The sequence below is a fragment of the Rhopalosiphum maidis genome, chromosome 1 (assembly GCF_003676215.2).
Source record: "Rhopalosiphum maidis isolate BTI-1 chromosome 1, ASM367621v3, whole genome shotgun sequence".
Taxonomy (NCBI): domain Eukaryota; kingdom Metazoa; phylum Arthropoda; class Insecta; order Hemiptera; family Aphididae; genus Rhopalosiphum; species Rhopalosiphum maidis.
Genome location: NC_040877.1, coordinates 32,479,370 through 32,506,358, shown reverse-complemented (window position 1 = coordinate 32,506,358; position 26,989 = coordinate 32,479,370). Strand labels below are relative to the sequence as shown.

Sequence of the window (26,989 nt, the reverse complement as noted above, 5' to 3'; positions counted from 1 at the left end):
TAATCGTAAAACTTTTTTTTTAAACAGTTTTCGTCACTCTCCGGCGCCCGTCCAATAGTATATATAGGTCGTTTTATGTATGTACATTAATGCAACGGTTGACCTATATTTTCCGAGCATTCGAAATCCGGCGGCAGCTCGACGTAAACAACCGATCGCACAAACAAAAACGCTGCTATATTATACTACCGTTGATACTTCCTATATCATTCGTACTCGACAATCGTGTATATATATACAGAATAATATTCTATGTATTATATAGTTTGTGAAATTTTGCAGTAAAACTCGACTTGGCTATTATGTTGGTTTTTTTTTGCAGTTAATTACGATTGCGTTACCGCCCGCACTCGACGACGTGACATTAGGCTTGTTTCTCCTGTTTCGGATAGGAGAAAAATATAATCGCACATTACCTATTTATACTACAAGCTTCACTGTGTAATCGGCGTGCATAATATTACCATCATACAATAATGGTATGATATTATTTTGCGTACAGTTTCAACAGCGGTGGGGGCGGCGCACAACCTTCACCCACATAATATCGTTGTTGTTGTTATTGTTGTTGTACACGATGACGACAACGGACAAGTTGTGGATTTTGGGCAATGTTATTCGTTATATTACAGTGTATATGAACATTGCATAAATCGATAAGACTTTTTGACGGTCTGTGGTGGGTCACATAGCTGGTTGGGAAGAGTGTGCTACGAGGCTCGATGAATTCTGTGTATATCCAGGTTTAATACATTATATATGTATATAACAAAGGTTTTTAAAAATGCGGAATTTCGGTCGTTCACAAACTCAACTACAACACGACGGGTAGGTTTTGTGTAGGTGTGTGTTTACAGGTAGCGGGGGTGGAAAAGGTGTAGAATCGTTATTAAAGAGTAAAACCAATATGACCTTATTCTTTGAAAAATCTCGTTTTAAAGGTTTCGACTTCAAGGAAAGGCATGAACGACGTTACACGCATCATATATTTATCCAATTCAAAGAATAAATCCTTTATTTCGTTTGTTATTATAATGTTATCGTATCGTCCATCCATCGGCGTGTGTCGCGCTACTAGGCGTCCTGATCGAAAACAAATTTATAAAATGGCGCACACACGATACACTTCAGTTGTATTATCTACACTGATACACAGAGGCGGTGTGTTGTTGTATAAAAACGTCCGCCTCGTAAATATTAATTAAAAAACAGAGTAAAAAAAAAAAAACGACTATACGTCGTTTGTGTGACACTGGTATGCAGTTAGAGATAAAATAATACTAAAAAAAAAAAAAAAAACAATAATAATAATCGTTATAATTCGGCGGCACCGAAAGCGCCAAGTGTGTGTGCGTGTGCGCCAGACGCCCGAGTTTCGATTATGTATGTGTGAGTATTGTTTGTTATCGCGGGCGGCGGCGGCGGCGGCGGCGCATTTCATTCAAAACATTGACGCGATCGGAAACCACACGCACGCACACGTTGTTGTAGAGTGTACACAGTGGTGGTGTGTGTGCATCCGAATTGCGTCATTCAACAATTTGTGGCGCGTTATCTCTCGCGGGGATCCGTCGGCGGCGTGTGACGTAACAAATATCGTCTCGAACCGGACGCGCTGTAAAGTACCGACGCCACACGAGATAGCGGGGGTGTACACGGACCGGGCACGCCGACTAACAAACAAATAACAAAAAAACACGACGATGACGATAAAACAGAAACTATCGGTGGAAAAACCGCGGAGACGATTATGCGACGCTCAATAGAGTGTATATGATTAAAACAGTAGAGACAGGAAACTAAAAGAAACAACGACGACGACCTCAGAAAATGCTCTATTAGACTGAATATTATAAATAATAATATTGTCCTCCGGATGTGCAAAGAACGACGGCCGCAGCAGAGGCACTGATGGCGATGGTGGCGGTGGCGGCAGTGGTTGTAGTGGTGGTGGTGGTGGTGGTGGTGGCGACCTTGCCAACGCCCAAGGCAGTCTCGTCGACAGCAGAGCGGTGTGTCCGTGTCGTCGTCGTCGACGTTGTTGTTGTTCCGTTGTTTACGGTTTGTTTAGAAGTCGACGAGGCCGACTTTCGAGACACGTCCGTACGTACCAATCATGTAGCCATTGGCGATTCGAAACAAATAAAAGTTTTTGCTCATACACATTTCACTCCTAAAACGTCCCCCCCCCACGAATAACGTCGTACACGCGTGCTCTAACGACAATAACAACTAGGTAGGGATTACGATATTTTTTTTCGCAAATCCGTTTTCTCGCGCAACTCGTTTCGTACAATAACACCGGATCCTTGTATTTATATAACGCGTGTACGCACAACGCGTCAAGGACACCGGCGGAGCACCTACCGGGCTCGTCGTTTGTTCCCCCTCACCGGGGCGAGCGTCGGTGACGGCTGTTCACCCTGCAACGACGACGATTCCGCCGCCGCACGCGAGGACATATGGCGGCGGCGGTGTCAACGGCCCTGTTGGGGCGGCGGAGCGGCGTTGAGGAGGAGGGCCACCGGGGTCGACGACAAGTTCAATGCCATCTTCACGGACGCGCGCGCGCGGGTTCCTTGTGTATAGTAGTAGTAGTAGTAGTAGTAGTTGTACTCAATATAGTATAGTAGTACACACACATACACACCGCGCAGCCCGCGTTTTTTTCCCTCTCTTTCTTCGGTAATAATAATAATAATAATATATATTTACGCGGTAATATGTATAATACACGACTACGGCCGCCATCGGCCGTGCGTGCACGCGCACGTTTGTGAGTCCGACTCATTGAACACCGGTTTTTCCCACCGAAAATAGCTCGTTCTTGTTTTTATCGGCAGCGGCGGACGGCCACGTAATAACAACAATGTAATATTAATATCGTTCGCAAAAGCGCAAATTACGTGTATAAACGAGCCGCCGCCGCCGCCGGTCATTTCTTCTACAGGCGAAAACGCGGTAGTGAAAGCGTGCAATACACCGCCGCCCGGTGAAAGCAGGTGTACGGCGCGTAGTCTGAGTAGTCATCACCGTCACAGCCACCACCGCCGCCGCTGTCTCGCTCGCACCTGGCTAAGGGATCAGCGGACGGCCGGGAAGAAAAACGAATTCGGCCCCTATTGTTATCGTCGTCCGCCGCCGCCGCCGCCACCGCTTACTATTGCTTAGCGATCGAGACAGGGCGGCACGACATACGCGCACCGGGCCCGCCGCCTGCACCTGGCTAAGCCGTCTGCGACTGCTGTCGTATAACGACGACGACGACGACCATGATGATGATGATGATGATGATGATGATGATAATAACAACAACAACAACAACAATAAATTGCTCGGTGCAAACGGAGGTCCCCGCGCCCGTCGGACACTCATCGACGACGCCCCCCCGCTCATCCTCCCGCCGAGGAACCAGACGATTTCCCCCTCCCCCTACGCCAGACGTACATCCCCTCCACGGAGACGCAGTGTCGTATGGCGATGATTCGCAACGTGAAACGCAAAACCTCTCTCCGTCTGTTGTACAAAATAATAATAATATCTAATAATATCTCTCTCGGTCGTAGACACAACACGACCCATTTTTACCGCGAAATCGTTCCGCCGGAGGAGGCACGACGGGCCGCCAGACGGCTCCACCGTTATTTCGTAATGATAATGCTATTATTATTATTGTTATTATTACCTATTATTCGCGATCTCAGTGAATAATCAAAATATTCACGACATTGTGAGGAAAATAAAAATTATTTGAGGGAAAAAAAGCACAGACACCCTTCGATAGTACACAATACGCGTAACGATAGTAGTGATCTGGGGGGAGGGGCGAAGGAAAACCCCTACAGCCGGACGTGAGTATGAGGTACATAGATATTGTGTTATGTCGGCAAAGTGAAAAAAAAAATAGCGGCGGTCGCGTTTCTCGTTCCTTCGGTATGTGGGTCATTGTCCACGGTGTTAGCGGCGGCGGTACACATGCATGCACGCACGCCGATCGTTATTTATTATTATTATTATTATTATTAGAATATTACACAACGCGCATTCCTCGCACGTTGTTGCACGAGACGCGTACACGGTTACGGGTCCTGTCGGAGCATGGATTTTCGGTATCCAATCACACGAGGCATAGAAGTATGAGCGTAAACGACACAGACGCGAATTTTTCATAATCGATAAACCACCCGCCCGCACGACGGACGGGACGGAAAACGCGCGAACGCGGGGAACTCGTAAGAGGGCCAGTAGGTCAAACCACATCCCTCCGGAACGAACGAATTGTCAAAGGTTTATTGCATTTATTTTCCTCTAAGAGTTGCGAGTCAGACCGAAAAGAATACGGAAAAGATAAATAATAATCGATGTCTGGACGACCCGGGCACATTCCTGCGATCCTGGGGGTGAACCGACCGGCTAGACAGCATCCGGTAATGTTTACATACGTCACACACCGAGGTGTGACGTAACGATAAGCGCGAAGGGTTACGGACGACGACAGTGTGTAGGCGAAAGCGCGGGCGCAAGCGCAAGCGCCTTTGCGGGCTGTCGTCAAGGGTGCCGCGCGTTCTGGCCATCGGATTTCAGAGGGCGGTAAAACAGGGAGGAAAAAATATGGACTCGTGCGGGGCGTGAAAAATTTCAACCACGCTATAAGTGGACACACGTGCGCACCTCCGATAGTGGCGAAAAACATTTGGGTGGGAAAATGTTTAATTATTATCGGTCATCTTGCCCACATACCTTGTTGGCGGCTTTTTTAGATATCTTCTCTTTGCGGCCGATACGGAACACCCTGGCCAATGTTTGTGCGAACTGCACTGGACGAGACCGGACGATGACTGCTGCGGCTGAAGTCTGTTTTTTCGTCTGCTGGTGTAGATGATGGTGGTGATGGGTTAGATGATAGGTGGACGTCTTGGTATCCATTACGCGGTAAACGGCGCGGGCGAAAAGCGGCGAAACGGACTCAGCGGCGACGGCGTCTCACCATGGCGTGACGACGTGATTCTCACGATTGATGAGTTGATTTTGATACGGTGTAGTGTAGGCGGTATTTTTTTTTTTTTTTACCCTTATTTCTATCGGTGTATAATACACGAATTTAAATAACAATAAAAACAAACTGAGGGTGTGTTGAAAATCACAAAATAAAAATCCGATCGGTATACACACGGGTATGATGTTTGCAACTTCTACGTGCGGCGAATTGGAATTTATAATAATAATAATATTATTATAGTTCGAAGATTGATAAAATAATAAATTTGTCTAAATAGGAAACTTCACTAAATTCAAACGATCGCGAACGGTGGTATTCGAATACTGACTGAGTAGACTGCCGTCTGCCGGTGGTCGCCTCCGATCGAGCTCAACGCACTCTTGACGGCGGCGTAGTCGAAGGCTATTTAGGGGGGGAGGCGGTGGGGGAGGGGCAAAAGTCCCCCACCGCCGCGGCGGCGCGTACGGACCTGGCCGCGTTATATGTGTGTACACACGCGCCGACGCGCGGGGCGCGTTTGCCACCGCCGCCGACCGTGTGGATCCTCCGTTCAAAGTACCCGCCAAAACGGTTATTCTCTTTTGTACGACGCGCATTCCGTTCTATCCGTACGGTTTCTATTAATTGTTGTTTTGTTTCTTTTCGTTTTTTACAATTTTTCACTTCTCCGTATTTCTTGGTTTCGCACAATTCTTCTTTTTTTATTCCTGCGTAGTCCGTCTCGCTTACCGGTAAACGGAAACGAACGGAAGTCGCCACCGTTCCCGGAGCACACTAGCTCTCGCTCGGGAGTCGGGATTATAATACAACGCGTAATCGCGCGAGTGAAATTATTTTTCTTATTCAAGGGTGGGATACACCGACACGATTTGTGAATGAAAAATTCTGCGAGAATCGCGCATAGTATAATTTATAAGACAACTCCGTGCGTGCACCGCTTCTTCCGCACCACTACTATAGAGTACCGAGTGAAATTTATGAATGTCAGACGTAGTTCTTCATTTTCAGCACACGTTTGATTTATCTAATACATTCTGCCTTATTATCGTACCTTCACGTGCCTTATTACACGTTATCCAAAACTCACCACCGGACATCGATCTAAACAATTTTCGGCTATCATAATGCCGGAAAACGGAAATGTGATGCCCGTATCGTGATACAAAAATAATAATATGAGAAACATTTTAGCTATTAGTTATAGGCTTATAGCCATTGATTACGTTTACTTATCAACAGACAATAATAATTAGGAATTTTAGATGTGCCTATAGTAAGTGTTGGTACTATCAATTATAATACCTACCAATAGGTTATAACATTACAGATAACACGATTACAAACCCGATTCTTTAAATATTATGTTTAATTGATATGAATGGTATTTGAAATGAACGGACGTAAGTGACTACATTGAACTATACCTTCAAGAAGGTCGTAAAATATTACAATATTGTGAAAGTACTAGTGGTCGAAGAATACAAACGTCAAACAAAAAGGTTTTTTTTTAAGAGAACACTGAAACGTGAAAATAATATAATACAATAAACTACATACCAATCATATATATATATATCATAATATTTACTTGTACAATTATTATTATTGTTTTATTACGATAATGTATGCAGTGTACGACTTAAACAATTAGGTAATAGGTAGGTAATGAATTATTATCAAACACGTGTTTCGGCGAACCACCATAAATTTAGAAATCAAAATCATTGTAGACGGTGTGAACCGTTTGGACTGTTGGGAGGATACTGTTATTAAATTATATAATACATAATTTGTAGTTTGTACTGTAATATTGCCGGTGCGTAGTGTCCGTTTGCAAAACGAGATTCGTTGTAAACATAAACACATTGGCTACTGTTACCAATAATAATTGTCATGTGTACCCGGGCGAGTTTTTAAACACTATGTATAGAAGTATTTTTGTTATTATATTCGTCCGGAGAGTTGTAACAATATGATTCACGGACACACGCGCTGCCGAAGGTCGTTGGTCGCCGCCGCCGCCGCCGCCACCACCACCCCCACCACCACAAACCTCCGTGACTTGTTGATTTTTGACACAAACGTTTTGGCGATTTTGCAGCCACCGCCCGGTGGGATTTTCCGCGAAATACAAGTCTCGACGAGAATAATATAATGTCGTGGCATACACATGGTTTCTAAAACCAAACGGTCGACCGCCGCCGCATGGGGTGTGTACACGACAATATCACACGCCAATCGTGTATAACAGCGGCGCGGCGATCTCCTAAGGTTTCCTCGTCAAACAGTTAATTTCAAACAAAACACGCGGATGCCGTATAATACAGATACAATAACAATACGTTAAAATATACCTATGCTGTAACACGTAAACACAGCAATAATTGGCGGGCGTTCTAACCCTCGGCCGTGTTCACCAGACCGCCGAAAACGAAAGCCGCCGGACTGCCGAAGCCGTCCAATCATCGTTATAATTAATATTCGCCCGAAATGTAGAGCGTACCGCCAAAATCGTAAATCGTATATATTATCGTTCTGCAGCCCTCCATCATATCACATTATTATTACGATATAAAAAAATCGGTGCGACGCGTATTAACGAGTAGTCACGGCGGCGACAATACCGGGCGATTTGATATTGAAAAATTTTGCCATCCGGGGCGGTTTTCCAGTACGAAAGCCCCGCACCACCACGTGTGTGAGTCACTGGAAACGAGGCGGCGTACTTGTGCGACGCGGTGGTGTGACTCACAGAGCTATAGGCTGTTGACCTCGGCGTCGGCGGCGCCTGTACACATCACATAACGCGCGTACACGACGTACCATATATTATTATTATTATTGAACATATTATATATATATATATATATGACTTAAAACAAAAAAACGCATTATATAGGTATTATTACGACCATGCCACTGTCGCGGGGTGTGTGTGTGTGTGTGTGTGTGTGTGTGTATTGTATATACGCTGAATGTCTGCAGTCTGCACGCACGGCACACCGGCCCAGACGGTCCTGCCTCGCACACATTCGTGATGTAAAAACGTCGCGACCGCAGACTCTCGTCCATTGTTTCGCGTACGGCGGCGGCGGTGTCCGACTTTCTATGAAGAATTTCCGCTCTTATAACACCGAGGAATGCGAAATAATACCGCCACACTCTCTCTCTATCTATCTATGTGTCTGTTTCTCTCCCTCTTTCTCGTTATAACTGTATCTCTCTCTCGTCGTCTTGTTTCTCTGTGCAAACAGCGGCGCGAACGGACAAGAATGTGCGACGGTGGCGAGTGAATGAAAACGCGCGCGCAGCATTCTCGACGTAGTCGTCGTCGTCCCGAAAGGGCACACCCGGCGGCGGCCCGACGGATTTGTAATACGGTACGCGTCGCATGTATATATAGTCGGAGAGGGGTGGCGGAACCTTCCTAGGGTCGTTGCACTCTCGCTCGGAGGGGTTAAAATATAGCGTTCTCTACACACGAATATAATATATAACGTGTTCTGTACGTGTATATATAATGTTATATACGTCGGGGGCCGCTGAGGGAAAGAGAGAAAAAAGAGGGCGCGCACCCTGTTCACGCGGATCTAATGATAAATGGTCGTCGACTCGGCGGCGGTAATTTCTCGTACCATCTAAGCTGGTCACGTGAGGGATTTCCCAGACCGGGGGCACCGAGTTATTGTTGTCGACGCAATATGTACATAATATGATAATATAATCTATAATAATTAATATTATATAAAACATTGCACGCACCACGACAATGTGTTATTATAATCATAATTTATCTTGTTTTTAGTTTTTCCCGAGTCCAACAAGCAATCACAGCAACCACAGTCGACCGGTTGCAGTTATACAATACGTACGAAAATCGATTTAAACCGTAAATAATTTGCAAAGACACACAACCGCTATAAATACCACGCTAACCAAACCTAAAACCAGAGTATGGAAAAATTATTTTTTCTTTCACCCATACACCGATGCACTAACATTTGAAACAATCGGAGTCGACATAGGTACATATTATATTATATATATATACATACTATTTTATGAGTTCATTGGCACGAGTCGATGATAAATATTTACGCATTCATACAAAACTACAAAAGCCATGTTAATATATTAATATCTAATGATATTATATCGTTTTACTTTACGAATAGTTCTTACCGCATGTGAACACGTCCATGCCGCTTGTTTAAACAGCTGTTTATAATAACCTATACCTACTTGATAAATAATTTCACACAATATCACTTTTGTCTAAAATGTTATACAGAAACGATTTTCGATAAACGGGCAGGCGTTTTATTGGTTGTTATTTCACTAACTTGACCAACAAAAATCACATCGTCAATCGCTTATTTAGTAATATGCGTTAATTATACTCGTTCGAACACTATAATATAGAGATTATCTATGCATGTATATTGTAAATTCATCGACGAAACTATGTTCGTGCAGTTATTTGTACCTATTGCATATTTTGGCAGTAAAAATGAACGCGTTTTTAAAAATTTACACAAAAAAAAAATAGTTTTTCTTCAAGCTTTATCAAACCATTTGCATCAATTTTTATATTTTGTATATATTGTTATGAGTTATCAGTTAAAACATTTATTTATTATTAGATTGATAATAATAATTAAACAATAATAATAATAAATGATAAAACATTTCATCTATAAAAAAAATACGAATATAATTTACATTGTACCTTCTAAGAATCTATATAATAATATTATATTATTATAAGCCGCCACTAAATTTTCCTAAACCAAATTTACGAAATAGCTGCGCGAAAGAACATCGGGACATTGGATAAACGCAGATAACTGATAGAGTCTAATCATCTTCTACAATTAAAATGGTTTCGCGCAGGAAATAACTAAGAAGGGTACAATAATAGTTAAAAACTAAATTTCCATCATAATAAGAAGACGCTGTACTATGTAATGTCGTTTGTATATTTTCAATAAGAAAAATATAATAAAAATTATTCATATTTAAGTTTGAAAGCATAAAACAACATATTTTAAAACAATAAGAGCAGTTTTTTGTATTGGTGATATCGAAAAAATAAAAACAAAATAGTTCGAGTAGTTTTCTTTCCCGCATAAAACAATTTTTAAAAACAATTTATGGATAAAGTAGCGTCCTCTTAATATAAAATACACAATGTCTTTTTTGGTAAGTTTGATACAGTTTTTTTCAAAAATGCGTTCTGCGGATTTGAAGCAGCTAACACAAAATTATAAATTATAAATTATAATTTATAAGTAATAACTACATTCAATAATGATATTACTTTATCTCCTGTAGATGAAACGAAATATTTATGTACATACATATGATATATCGTATAATACAAATATACATTATCAATTAATAAAAGCGTACACGACGGTCGATGACTTTCTAAAAGCTGAACAACAATAGCGTCGTCGTAATGGTGCAATGTGCGGTGGCGGGCAGAAAACGAAAAGCCGTATAATAATATTATACAACGTTGCGACGCATATGGTCGAAAATCGTTCTATTTCTAGAGTAGACAAAATAAAAAGACTACCGACCTGCAGTTTAGGTTTTGTATTTTTTTTTAACCAGTCGCGTTAAGAATGTCATACAGTAGTGTCAACGACCCCAAACACTTGTTTGGCGACAATTGCGAACGGTCGAAACTCAAAAGTTTTTATATACACATTTCTCGCGCCGGCACCCTGTCGTTTTATCATAGACCAAAGTTCCTAGTGTATACATACCATTGTGATATTGCGATTAGAACGAGTTCGTCACTCTTCAGCAGCGACTGGGAGAAAGCCTAAAGAGAATATGTAGGCGCACTTTCAATACATTTGAACATTTTATAATTCTATATGTACTACATATTATACTATAGGATTGTCTGATGTGCAGTAATGACGTAGTGTATTTAGGGAGGTGTCCTTGGAGTTAATCCCTAACAGAAAACAAAAAAAATGGACTGCGATCATTTTAATACAAAATGTTTTAAGGCTTTTTTTAATTTACTATTAAAAATTATTATATACCTGACAAAAACTATACGAATTATTACTGAAGTCAATGGATACATATTTTATCAACAAAATAAATATAGCTTAAAGTAAAAGGATATACTAAGTAAATTATGTACATATAATGTATTTATAAAAGAACAGATATAATTTCCTGCCGAAATTTCGACTATAGATTTTTTTTCTATAGACCATATATAGGGACATCGCGTATATATTATTAATATTAGTGTAGTCTCATACACTACGTATACTTTGATTACTATTATTTTAGTTGTAATAATTAGAACAATTACCAATACCAAAGTTTTAATTAACAATATTAATATACGTTTTTGTCACAAATCTCACAGCAGTTCTTATATAATGCCAATATAATATTAAAAATATGTTTCACGTTTTATCATCGCTAACATGTGATAATAGCCGTATGATTATTTATTTATTTTTTAATTTTTAGGTTTTGGAAAATAAATCAACATGTTTTCCAATATTATTATTTTTGTATTGGTGTAAAGTCTTTTAAACCAACTTAGGGTCACGTGACATCGTATTTGACGTATGAATATCATCGTTACATTCAGTCGTAAATTAATTTTGTTGATATCTGTTTAAAGTGTTTATTGACTAAAGTCTATTATCAATTTATCATAATATTATAATAACAATAATAATATAATGTACAATGTATGTTTATGCGTAATTATAATATGTTGTACTATAATATTATGTACTTCAACAATTCCGTTTTATCGATAAAACTCATTTCTCGCAACACTCACCACTAACTACAATGTATAATAAAATTTATAGAATTCATATAATATAACGTACATACACACACGCGCGAGGCTCAACGACCAGGACTACTGGAATGCTAAACACGAGGAAAACACGCCGTGGCACACTTAAAAAATGTACTCGTCATTGATATACTTCACGATTACTCAATGAACCGACCGCGACGATAAAAAAAAAATTATCATCGCACAATACGCCATATAAAACATTTATATACGGCATATACGCCACCAATTATATTGTGTGGGCCCCGCCCGCCCGCCTGCTAACTCGCTCTAGACGTCTTGTGGGCGGTCGCGGGGTGGGAGGGACTGACGAAGAGGGGAGGGCAAATTGGAGTAATTTTTGTACAAGTATTTAGGTACGCGTACGACGTGCGTATAATAATTTATATTAATTCTGTGCGACCCGAACGTCTGGAACATTTTTTTTAACGACGCGCCGCGCACAATATAATATTTAAATATTACACATATTATATAATATGTATATATTGTAACTTGTAAGCACCATTAAAGTACCTATTATATACCTATATAACGCGTATATAGGAATATAGGATATTATAATATTAAACTCAGAATGACGACATTATATTAATAGCATACGTATTATACAAACGAGGAAACGAAACAACACCCGACTACCAGAGTAATAATAATGAATAATAAAATTTATTGTATTGTATAATGTGTAATGACTGTAGTGCACCTTAGGTTGATAAATGTATTATGTTATAATTACATTACATTATATTACCCAATTTATTGTTTAAGATAATTTCGACACGATACCGAAATCAATCGCACGCGAATAGTTATAATTTATAATAATATTACGTCGAATCAAAACGAAAATAATGACCAGACATTTGTTGTTTGTGTATTGTTTTATGTTTTCAGCAACCATCAGACCATCCGTACACGTCATTATCACCCACTTACCCCGCAACTCGTAAAAGGTCGCAAGTAATTTTCAGTTATCAATAATATTTTAATACTACGCCAATTATACGGTATTTTAAAATATAATAAACGTACAGATTACAGAACATATTAAATCGAAATGGTCGTTGTCATAACTATACGTGACCGCGAAAGCAACTCTGGAAAAACATAAATATTACGAATTAAAACATTGTTAAGACTCTGAGGTTAAATTAATGGAATTTTGCGGCGATTCCTAAGAATTACTGATTGGGGTATCGACATGACGCACTCGGGAGTTTCTCCGTTGTGAACATTTTTGGTAAATTAATTCATTTTTAACGACAGTTTTACATTACAACACTACTACCACCACCTCTTACCGAGGGGATAGAAGCTAATTCGAATTTCACACGAAACAATTTTATCGTCTGCATATTTGCAGTCAAATTTTATTATTATTCATATGTAATATTTAATATTTAAATATATATAATATGTACAGTGCTGCAAACATATTTAAAATAGATTAAGAGCCCTTTCCCGATAGAAAAAAAAGCATATAGGGTGTGACTTATTAGCCTCCTTATTCAAAATAAGCATCCTAAATTTAAGTCGATAAAATGTTATTTCCATTAGATGTTATGCATACTTATTTTGTTTTTTTCAACCCAAAGGTTTGTTTATTAATCTTTTTCTCCACTTTTACTGACTATTCATAATTTTGTTATTAAGTTCTGGCTCCCTCATGTTTCTTAATTCGACTGATGTATGAATGGTGAAGTTATTCTGGTGTTCTTATTCTTACTATTATATCTCAAATTATTATAACATTGTGGAATTCTTCTGAGTAATTAAGTACTCATTCGGTCATTATCTATCATCTCTAATAAAGGTATTTATCGTCAAAGAACATTCTTCTCGTGACTTTTTAAAATAAATTTCACATTTGTCTTTCACTCTTTCGAAAATCAAAATGAATATGTGTGCTGCACCTCAGCATGTCTATAAATGTTGATATCTGAATCACGAATGTACCAAAGAACTGTTGGAGATGGCACGTCATCGATAATATTTATACATCATGAATAAAATTATCTATAGGATATTCATCATAAATTGTATTCAAATAAGATCGAAAAACATACTAGGTAGTTATTAAATACAGGTCTCGGATTTGTTATCAAGTTAAATTTACTCTGAATATCCAAGTAACATATATACAAGTCATTGTACATAAGAACTAAGAAGTAACATCAAATCGCCTACATAAGTCTTTACTAGGAATAGAAGTGTTATATAGAATAAGTTTAATTTCGCATCTTACCACCTTCATATTATTAACTATTCATCCAATCTTACATTACTGAATAACTATTTTCCGTCCGTTATCTCACAAGCATGTAAACAATGTCTATATAATAAACGCCAGAGTACCGCAGGTAGAGGTGGAAGTCACTGCAGCAGTTGCTGAATATAATATCGTAAATGGCGTAAACAAAACTATACTCTTTGCGCGGTTATGGAAATTCGCAGCTTCAGATAAACTTCAATCACATTTCCATAACCTACGAGTAGAGAATCGTAGTACCAAAAATGAAAAGTAATAATTAATGAAAATAAAACTTGCTATATCACTCAAAAATGACTTCTGCGCATAAAAATTCAAATAACTCAAAACAAAACCTTCTTGACTAACTAAATAAATGGACTTATGCACCATGTTATATCACAAATCAAACATCAAACATTGACTTAGTGACTTATAAAAAAAACAATTACATACTCTGTTCAAAATGAGATGTGCGATATCTATCTGATTGTGCGCAGGGGCGTGGCTTCGGAACTAAACTTTGACCGAAACGATTGACGTCATTCGATCGTCGCCGCCCAGTATTGATATCATTTTGAATAGAGTAATGAAACAGCTATAAACCTTTTAGCCGTTATTATAAATATTTAAATCTCCGCCCAAAAATCTTTACATTAATCTGAACCTATTCATCATTAAATTCTATAATTGTCATCAATGGCTTTTTCAAAACAAGTAATTTTTAATGTTATATTGTAAATACCACTTACACTTATAATATCTAATTTAGTATAGATTGTATAAACAGAAAAAAAAATTAGGTGTATGCCGACCATAATTTTTATGTATAAAACAGCCACTCACAGTGACATGCCGATATCGATACATATCCTCTTTTGAAATTTTTAGTTTTTATAAAAACCCTGTATGAACTACATTACTGAGATGTCGTAACGGCCGCATAATGAGTGAACGAAACCAATATATTGTGTATACTATCAAACAGTACTTGCATCGAAATACCTAACCTACACCTAGACAATGGGCAATAGCAACCGTTGCATCGCCTGCACTTACAGTAGTTATGGAACTTTATAAATAAATATTGTTCAGTTCGTGCTTGGACAAGGTAGAAGTTACGTATTATTTCCTAGATACGTTTTAATACCTCTTGATAGCAGTTATAGTATCGCAGCAATTACGCTGTGCCGTCATAATTCGGTAAATGTATGTTACGTCATTATACCTAGTGAGGTATAAAGTCCACCAACATAAATACCGTATTGCGAACCAAACTCGCGCTTACGGGTGATAATGCACCCTTGATAAAGGACCACCCACCACAACTTAAAAAAACAGTTTTGAGAAAATTCAATTTTAAAAATGTACGATAATGTAATGTAATGATAAGTCCGTTATCCATACGTTAATTACTACACACACTAACATAATGAGCTATACATCTAAGTACTTATCAAAATCAAACGCTACACGCGAATATTTTAATAAAGAACGCAAATTACACTTAATTCTTAATCATTATAAACAAATAAAAAAAAGTGAGAATAATCTGAAGGAACACCAAAAATCAAGCCTTAAAAAGAAGACTTAACCAACTCATAAGAATACTGAATAATTCAATGAGAGCTTAGCAACATTAGGCACAATTCGTACCGTAATTACCTAGAGAAATTAATTCAAACTATATTTAAGGAAAAGAAACTAGAATCCAACAAAAGTGCTATAAAAATCTTTACCTTAAAACGATGAAAAGATCTTCAGTTCATTCTCATAGACAACCAAATTATAGAATGGAATAAAAACGAAGACTCAGTAATATTTTCTTAGGCGAAAAACACTTCATTTAAACAAAAAAGTTGTGCAGGATACGGATAAATGATCATCTTCTATGCCCGAGTAAACTACAAGTCTAAAAATCTACGCTCTAAATAGCATTATCAATTCTACTATATAATTATCTATCCATATTATACATATAAACTTGCTTAGTATGGACAGTATTTGCCTCTTCTATAAAAATAAATAATATCCAAATCCTCTAAAATAAGTTTTTGAGGATATGTCCTAAAGCCCCATAATTCACGAGGACCAAGCAAATCCACAACGATAAGAGAATACCATTCCTTCAAGTCTGGATAAAAACCTAATTCCAAAATTTTCACACCAACTTCGAAATCTGAAAGCGCACAGTTTTACAAAATAGGTACAAAAAAAACATAATGGCGATTAAAACTATGACCTCCAAAAAACTTACTATTATCAGACGACAGCAAAAACCATGAAGAAAATCTTATAATCAAAAATTCAATATAAAAACTATTCATGTATATTATTATATATTTATAATTTGTAAATTTGTAAAACATGTATGAGCATGAGATATTTTGACACATTTTGAATAAATTAAATAAAAAAATATACAATTATATTGTTATGAATTTATGATGCATTTAGAGGATATTCGCACAAGTAGACACGGTTGTGGTATATTTTATTATATTACGCAATACTATATTTTTATCATATGATATAATATCATACTAAAATAAAAATCTAAGAAGTCGCTCTGCTGTATAGTACCTATATTTTAAATGGCACCTCTTATTATTGAGTAAGTTACTGTATTGGATATACGTTTGAATTCGATTATGAATCAATGCATACGAAAAACGATTCTAAGCAGAGACGATGTGTCGGTCTCTATTTTTAAGAATATTGTATCATATGTTTATGTATATATATTATAATATTTCAGTTAATATAATACCAATATGTTACAGCCTATAGGTACCTATTATAATCAAGCTAAAGCTTAAGACTCGTCGTACATTAAACACGAAATATTATAGTAAAATGCATGAACTCCGACATTCGTATTATTAGTCCATATTAAATAACTACAAAATTTAATTACTATCGAATAATATACATTGGTTCTCGTTAGTGTGCGATCGTACGAGCAGAGCGTGAGTCATTCGAAATACGGAAAAGTCTAAAATTGTAGTAAATATTATGTTGTTTTTTCGGGTAAAAGTATTTTTATTATCCACTGTAAACATGAAACAGTGTATTATTCAGAAGACAAAAATATGGTTTATGATTCTCGGTATACCACTACTACTTTGACGACGGATATTTCGAAACATTATTTTGGCGTGCACTGACGTAATCTGACAAAAAAAAAAAAAAAAGCTAACGTTTCTTGGAAACCGATTACTAAAAAGCGAAAAAAATTCACAACCGTGAAAACTTTTAACGTTTTTCTCGTTAAAAGCGTAATGTATACACTGCAGCAGCACCGCTCGCAAACATAACTATAAAATGTAATGGTAATACATTGGCGTCCTTGGTCAACATGCAGCGACTATATATATACAGGGCGGACATTAGTTAAAGTTTTCCCCCAATAGTCCACATATATCCTTATATTGTTTACAGGATGACACGAAAAAGTAAAAACACCACACCTTGTATAAGAACATATTTGTATTATGTTATTATGATTTTGTTTTATGTGCAGTTTTATAGGAGATAAGGTCGAGTCGAGTCACTTCGGAATATCTCTTGTTATACCTATCGCGTGATTCGATCACTCAGTCATTTTACAATTTTAGTTATGCTTTAATAGTCAAACTATTAAGGTTGTTGTGAATCATACCGTTTCCGTTAATTTACATAATTTCGTAATGGCCGTAGCTTGCAGAAAACATTTGAATGGTAAAAATATATTTCAATGTAAAAACTTTTGAATCCAATAAAAAAATTCTTTAAACTAATTACGTTAGTCTAAAACGTTGACTCTTGTCGGATTTTTGAATACAAGTGATAAAATCACTATAGTGAAAGGCGTCTCAGTGCAAACGCATTTAAAAGCCAGTGTCCCAACTTCATCTCCTAAGATTTTGTTTCACGCGGTTTCATGCGCCAGAGAATATTATAATATTTTGTTGTTGTTTTTTTTTATCTGTCAGAATAATAATAATGGTGATGTGCATCACATATACGTGTCAAAGTCGCACTCAGCTGGAATTTCGATCGTAAATAGTATTTAAAAATACATTTCAGGCGAATCAAGGTTGCGTATATATGGTACGTCACGCACCACAATGATTTATGTTGTTATTTTAAGATTTATAGAGTTCGCTCGCCGTGTGCGAATACGCGCGATCCGATCGTCCGCGACGTGAATAACGAAACGGGACCCTGTATTGCCGACTAAGTACGATAAAATAACAACTTCTCCCCTTCTACCCACTAACCCGTTCAAATGTTCCAGACTATACGACAACGATTTTCGTCGTTATTGTTTATCTTCAAAGGCTACTTACATCACCTATCCCTCGCCAATATAATATATACATTATTGTAGGTACCTATCTAACCTAACTACAAAATTAAGCAACTCAACTCAACTGTAATCATTTGTCAAAAAATTAACTTTTTTTACAACGTTATGCAAAATCATTCCAAACAAATACATTCCCGGGACGTGTGGTAGTATAGGATACTGAATGCGCAGTAACGCGTGGTTCTAACGACCAGTCAGACTATAATATAATATATTATGAACGGAAGATAATATATACAGCAATAATATAACAATATATACAATACTATATTATTATAAGGAACATATGGGCCGATGACCGGACATGCGAACAATAATAAATTCAGATTATTGTGCGGGAGGGGAGGGGGGTGTCAAGACCCAGACCGGAATTCAGCAGAAGTCACTTACGCACTCGATACGTTGCATATATTATGTAAATTCATGACACACTAAAAGTACATTCCCGGGTAGTATATATAGGTATATTGAATTATTAAAATATGAATTTGCTCCTGGATATTTTACATGTAACACATACAAATAGGTTCCGATGAACTTTCAATATAATAACAAAAGTTGCAAATAAAGTATTAACTTTTTCAGCTGTGATTGAAAAATGATTGTATACTCAACAGACCATAATTTCCTTTCCATTCTACACAGACTTGAGAAGTGTTTAGAATATGCCTATAGCCTATATGTATTAGATTAACCGAGTCGTTATTACTATAAACAGTAATCTATTTACGTATTTATCAATACTAAATAATATTATTATAGTTATTAGTTATTAATAAATAATAGTAATAAAATAGGTATATAATAATAATCTTAATTAATTGAAAATAAGTTAAAGTTAATTTTTATGGAAAATTTTTTTGACAAAAATGATTTCTGTATTTTGTTATAATTTTATTATTTATAAAATATATATGGTATAATTTTTAATAATCTTTGAATTATTTATAAAGTTTTATTTTTTTTTCAATATTATTAAAAATGTTTTCCTTTGGTCAAAAACTTAAGAAATTTAATATAAGATTCCTCATAAGTCGTTCGTACACTAATAACCAAATATTAAAGATATATATTAAGCATAATTTTATTTTACAAGCATTTCAAGCTCATAATTTAACAAAATTCGACAAAATTATAAAAATTTACAAATTACTTTGTTCTTAAAAATGTACATAATTTTTTATAGCCAAGGCTTGATAACTGCAAAATAGCGAAGGTTTTCCTCGTATGTAATTCATACTGAAAGCAATAAAATAAGAAATATATACCTAATCACTATTATTTTTTATAGTAATTTGAAGTTCAAATTTTTACAATATAATATTTTTTAATAATAAATGAATATGTTAATTATTTTCTTTTAATTTAAAACATTATGCGTAGAGACTTGAGAGTTTAAGACTATACATATATTATAAACTTTATTATACACAATGACATTTTCAAAATCTGTATATTAATTTTTAAGATTTACCAATTTATTGTTTTATACCTATTCATACTGTTTTAAGATAAGAGGTGGTATTAACTCAAATATTAATAATAATATAATAAATGCAAAGTTTTTGCTAAAAATTAAATCAACCTGTTGTATAAATAATAATAGTAAAATAAATTACCTTAATAGCAGTATTAATAAAAATATCATAAAATATACTTAGGTGGTGTAGACTGAATGTCTGCTCAAAATCGTTTTTCGTGTCATACAATGATGTATAATTGTCAATTGAATTCAAATTTAACACATATATTACAATGATCCACTCGACACCAACTGTACAGCAGAATGGTACTTGCCCACCTTTTTTTTATTTGTTTTAGATAAAAATGTACGCATAGAATCGTTTTAAAAAAACATATACTTGGCAGGGCAAAATAAAATTTTGAATTAGGTTTTCAGTTCAAACGAGATCCTTTGAATTACACCTTTAGTTTTACGATAATAACTGATGAATAACTTTTAACGGGAACCAGTTCGTATTCGTAGGTACGCTTAATATTAACCCGGTAACCAATTCCGTGTTTCCCATTACGGGGGCCGTCGAAACAATTTACGCACAGTGCGCTGTGCAAGGTTGTTTACTAGTTAAAACAATTTTAATCGCATACATTAAAATATTAAATTGACGGATAATTGGATTCTCCGAAGCCGATAATGGTATAATTTTAAACACATGGACGGCGGTGGCAAAATAGGTGCGTATACGGCGATGATTTTAATATAATACTATATTTTATTATTATAATATGCGCCGCACACGTTATACTCGACTATTAAGTTCTGCCTATATGTATGGTGACCAGACGTACTCTTTTTCGTAGGACAGTACTCTGTTTTGACATGTGTCCTAATGTCCTTAACAATAGTGTTAGGTACATGATATTGAACTCTTTTTTTTTTTAAATTATTATGGGCTAATACGTGTTTATGTGTTTTTTCTATTTTTTCTAATTTAATTATTAATTTATATTATATGGTTCGACCTAAAGCATTATTATTGGTTGGTAGCACGATTTAAGATGTACTAAATCGTATATATTTAAATTTTACACTTGGTATTTTACGTTTAAAAAATAATTTATACATTAGTTTAAGTTTACTTTAAATTCTTCAGTATCAAAGTATTTTCATCGTAAAGACACACACTAAATGAGTTGACATTATGATTTCAAATAATAATAAAATAAATAGAGTAATCAGATGAAAAAAAAAACAATTTTCATAGATGACCCATGGAGATATGAGTAAAACGGGTAGAATAGTATACGCATTGGGCAATTACGACAGAGAAGGAACTAAGTTTTACAATGTACTTTTTTTTAAATTTTTATATCTGGTCACCATACCTATATGGAATTAAACAGTGTAGCGTATTCAATAAAAATACCTTCAAACATTACTTATACTTACACGCGTAACTCGTCGAGCTAGTCGGGGTACACAAAAAAATACCGTTATACGCGTCGTAATATTATTTAATACAAAAACAATATCGGGAAAGCAAATAATGATGATACTGCGTACCTATATATGGTACTAATAGGTTTAAAAACTAACATATCGTCGAAATTCCTTCGATCGGGTGAAAAAAAACTCGTTAAAAAAGTCAACACGTATCATATGATATCATTACGAGGAGTACAATAATATAAATTCTGAGGCATAGTACTAAAATTGTCGTCTCGCCGTGTGCGTATATATGTATATATATATATATACGTAGACAGACGATGGTATTTTTGTTTATTATTATTATTGTTGTTGCCAGTAAACGGATTTACGTCGTCGGATAATCATCGCCGGTGAACCGTGGTGCCCCGCGCGCAGTGGGAGGGGAAATAATAAAACTCGAGCGGGAAACCTATATAATATTACAATATATACCTACATATACGAGCGGTGAGACGGCGCGGCACTATCTATACCTCGGTCACGGTTACACACCGCGCGTCTCGGCGACGCTACTCCGCCGCCCCGGCTCGTCAACATCCCCCTCACCACGCGGGCTCGCGGCCGACCGTATAGGTGTATTATTATTATTATTATTATTGTATACCACTACATGCAGGCCTACGATATGCGTACGGTGTACACATTATTGCACGAACGGTTTTGCCGCGCGTATTGATTTTTCACCGACCGAGCCGCCGCCGGGGTGTGTCTGCGACGGCATTATACAAAACTGACCCGGGTACGACCGCGCCCTTTTCACCCTTACCGCGGGCGCGTTTTGGCGGCAAACACGCAGCCGACGTGCGTACGTTACACACGGCTCGGCGCGGCGGGCTGACGGCAGCGCCCGCGACATGAGGGGACGACCGAGCGGAACGAACGCCGCCGCCAGACGAGAGTTCACTGAACCTTTCCCCCCGGTCGTACGGCACGCCACGTGCAGCAGCAGCAGCCGACGGGAGCGGAGGTGACGGTGGCGGTGCCGGTGCCGCCACCGAGGGGGGAAGGGGCGCCGTCTGGGACAGTATTACATAGTGTATACGGCGGCGGCGGCGGCGGCGTGGCGGTTAAATACTATACACTCGTCGTCGCGTGTGTACAGCGCGTATGCCCACGTATGTATATATATATATATATACATATACCTTCCCCATAAATGTATATATATAATGATCACCACGTGCACAGAGTCATTCAAAATTTCAAATTGTTATTATTATTACTATTATTATTATTATTATACGAAACGGTCGTCGGCGGCGCGCGTCACTGTAATAACATCACACCGCATAACAATAATTTATGATATTTTTATCGTGTTATGAATTATCATAACATTACGCACTAAATACGGACTACAGGTATAAATAGTAATGATATGGATATCGGATACACCTCACACGAGTCGGACCGTCGTACGAAAAAAAAACCCCCAGCAAACTGGATTACTACATTCGGTTCACCACCAGCACAATAACTGTTTTTTTGTGTTTGTTATTCGCACACAGACTTTGCAGACGAAATTTACATTATTATTATTATTATTATTGCAATCGGTGGCTGTGCCGTCGTGTGATCGCGCGTTTTCGATTGTTGCGGCCTTACGTCGGGACGTCTGTCGAAGCCAAACATTGAATTACACCAGACGTTTCTGGAAACGATATTTCCTGAGAAGTTATTCGATTTCGATCGCAGAGACGACGACAATATATTATTGTAAACGATACTCGGTCATAGTTATTACTTATTATTGGTATAACAGCTCGACATTTCGGTGAAATGCTTTCACCGTCGAACCGTTGTAAATTCACGAAAACACGCGGTGTATTCTTGTCCTTGGCTCTGACAAAATTATTATTAGTATTTCGGTGGGGTATATTTCGGCAGGGCCGTCGAACTCGAGTTCCAAAACCAGAACCTACGTTTTCAGAAACTACATAATATCTTTCGAGGAACTTTTTTAAAAATTTCATTTTATTAACGGAATTGCACTAATATTATCTTTTATTTATTTGTACACGGATTAAGAAAAATCGGCAATGTCTTTTTAACGTCTTGGGAAACTTGATCACAGGAGTCTACTATATGATATCTCGACGAATAGAGTGCCGAATGAATGAAAGCACGTCAGTAGAAGATATGACAATATGATTATCTGGCCTACTCTGAATAGACATAGCTAGCTTCGCCGTTTAAAAAAAAAAAATCAGTTAGCTTTGGTACAAAGGTTTAAAATTTCACATCAAAAAATATTTTCTCGCTAAAGTGTACAATGTGCTGGTACAGCGGGCATGACTGTAAAAATATTTGCATACAATATCCGGGCGATATTTCATTATTTTTAAAATAAAGTTTTACTCAGTTGATCCTATTGCTGTCTCTTTCTCTCTCTCGATAATGATGATTTTTTCCCAGAATTCAACGCGCCATGTTTTTGGCGGGAACACAATTGCAAATTCATAAAACAGTTATTTCTATGAATCGAGTATTAACTTTTAGAAGTACGGTCGGTTACTCCCAGGAAACGCGTCGACCGAGTTTTCGACGAATTGTAAGTATATAAATATTTGTTTTATAATACACTGCATGCGCACATAATAGGAGAATAAACAAACACACACACACACACACACACACATATGCATATATATAAAAATTTGAATAAATTACTCGGTATGTATATTACGATTTTTGACAAATTCGATTTCCCCACGCACTGTTGTTGTTTGTACACGGCGTATCGCGTATATTATGTATACATAAAATACTAAAATTATTAAAATATTCGACGAAGCCCAATAACCTCGACTAATACGAAACGCTGCGGAGTTTTCCTGTTATTCACGAAAGAGTAAACACGCTACTCATACCAACTAGCATTAGCTACATCATAATGCAAACACCACGAGAGAGAGATTGGATTTCGGTTCGGTACCACGCGTCATTCGATTTGTCCGTAAATAAATGTATGATAATAATAATAATATATATTATCGCATCATATATATTATTGGTGTATAATAGGTATATTATGTGTTTAATATAATAAATACACACGATAGTTATCCGTGTATATAACAGAGAGCAATCGGTACTAAACATAATAATATTATACATACTATATAATACCTACGCGCGGCCGTGGGAATACCTGTTTGTTTTTTTTCTCAGGGGCGGTAAAGTCGAGAGTTGGTACATATTATACATGTAGGATATAAGCGCACGCGTGATTTTTTACGCGGTCGTAAAAAAAACAGCAGTATGCGCTAAGACGCGTTGCTGCGACTGAGCGACCTCGTCGCGTCGGTTATATTATCGTGCACGCACATACGTATATGTGTACAGGAACATGATATGTATATAGGTACATAATATAATAGTGGGTACGACACACGTGTATGCCGTGTCATCTCATCTCCGTGGCACACACGACGAGAGGTATCTTCTCGCTTACTCCGTCTCTCGCAGTGCAAATTTACCATCGTCCGAAAATCATACACGCTTTTGATTTGTACTCTCCAAAAAGTTTGGTGACGAAAATAATTGTACACTTGCTGAGCGCACAACATAAAACTATAAAAGTATAAAGTTTCTAGTGAAATACAACTTCTGCACAAAGATTTTTGATATTATGTATATTAATGTTTAATACGCATAAAAATAATAGATTTGTGAAAAGTGCATTATATCTATTTTTTTCGATATATTACATGAACGCCATTGCAGCAATCGAGCAATTTGAATTTTACTTTAAATTCCCATCTCTGTAGGTTATATTAATCAATACATATAATAAGTATTCTAGGTTAAGACTTTAATGTTGAGGTGGGTTAATTGACAAAACGTGCGGTTTTCTTCTCGTCTGCAAAAACTAGTTCAATACGCCACTAAATATGTATTTTCCAGATGGCCGAGTGGTGTGGGAGGTAGGTGTACGAGAAATCGTAACTTCGATTCTTGATTGCGTAGGTATTACATTTTAGACGAAGATTGTTGTTAAAATGATATTATACGTGCGCGTATACTGTTTGTTTATAAATTATTGTCGTCTTTTATTGCGAGCCTACCACAAAACCTGTATAATTTGCGCGAAACAATTGAGTCGCTGCAGAGATACGGTATAGAGAGAGAGGCGCAGACGACTACATTTTACGCGCTGCACGTGGAAACGCAATAATAAACGTGCATCGTAAAAATTTCCGTTTTTTTATTTTATAATGGTTAATGGTGGGAGGGGGGCGATTATATGATGCATATTGCATACGTATGCACACGCGCGCTAGTCGATGACCGCTAAATTGTTACACTCTACGAACAACCGTGTTCGACCACTAAAATAACGCCAAGTAATTACTAAATAAATACACTAATATCATGTTATGCCAGACGTACAATTGAACCTAAGTCCAAAATTATTACTATATAACGTGTACCTGTATTATACGCAAATATTCGTCGCCTATTAATCTATCCTCTCGGGTGCTAGTTTTGAACCACACCTGCTATCCCGTTTGATCGACTGACTGTAAACGATTGAAATAAATGTATATGTATATATTTTTTTTTTTTTTTTGGGAGCGAAAATTACGAATAAATAATGCACGTATAATACAGTTTCCAAGACAACCATCGACAGTACGTTTCGACAACTCTCCGTCAACTTGGGGGCGCATTCGGTTATCGATATAAATATATAATAGTATAATACTGTATAAGTATTATATTATACTGTTTGTTATAAAACATTTACTTACGCAATTCGATCTGATATACGTGATCCAAGTGGCTTGCGAATATTGTGGAGTTTATAGGCACTTATATATTTTTGTTTTGCCGACGCGGTTTGAGTGTTTCCTGAAAATAGTTGTTAGTCAGTAAATGATGATATTTAAATGTTAAATATAAAATATAAATATATTATGATCGTATATTGTACAACAATATTATCATAGTTCGCTTTACGAAGGAGTAATAATATATTTTTACAGAACTTGTGTAATGAGCAATTATAGCAATATGAAGTGGGTAGGTTAGGTATGCGCATATACATATATATATATATATAGAAACCAATGATCGCATGTCCATGCCCAAGATAAGTATAAAATTAAAACTATTTATCAATAATAGTTGTTTTTCTATCATGTTTGTGTGTAAAAACAATTATACCTATATTACATATATATATATTTATAGTAATTGTGTGTGTGTTCATGACTATATTAGTAACGTGACTATACGTGTTGTGTACACTTGTGTTTCCTTAACAGAACAAATGACAGTGTATAAATTACTATCTAAGGGCTCCAAAAATAAAAAACTGTTACTGTTAGTTTGGCTTAGTTTCAGGTGACCTTTTATGGTATGGTCTATAGACATATGGTTACGGATTTTTAACACAATCAAGTAGCGAAACCAGGGACGGATCCAGAACGAAGACCCGAGTGGGGAGGCGTATTCATTTGAATGTATGCCACACAAATACTTATCTTTTACATTTTAAATATTATATAATTATTTAAATTATCACCGGCACTAATTGTTAGGTAACTTATCATTTAGAGAAGGTGTAATAATAATGC

At 36.8% G+C, this 26,989-nt stretch overlaps 1 protein-coding gene across 2 annotated transcripts in view; it reads right to left on the bottom strand.

The window, feature by feature from the left end:
• Positions 1 to 26,261, bottom strand: part of LOC113549217 (3-phosphoinositide-dependent protein kinase 1) — a 32,849-nt gene extending 6,588 nt beyond the window's left edge. The window contains exon 1 of one of the 2 annotated variants that reach the window (XM_026950423.1): positions 26,162 to 26,261. Coding sequence is in view for 1 of the 2 variants with exons in the window: in XM_026950414.1 (XP_026806215.1) it covers positions 4,741 to 4,926 (186 nt within the window). In the remaining variant the exon portion in view is untranslated. Of the gene's footprint in view, positions 1 to 4,740; positions 5,331 to 26,161 lie in introns of those variants that run through there. The other variant, XM_026950414.1, reaches the window with a different exon arrangement.
• Positions 26,262 to 26,989: the final 728 nt, after the last annotated feature.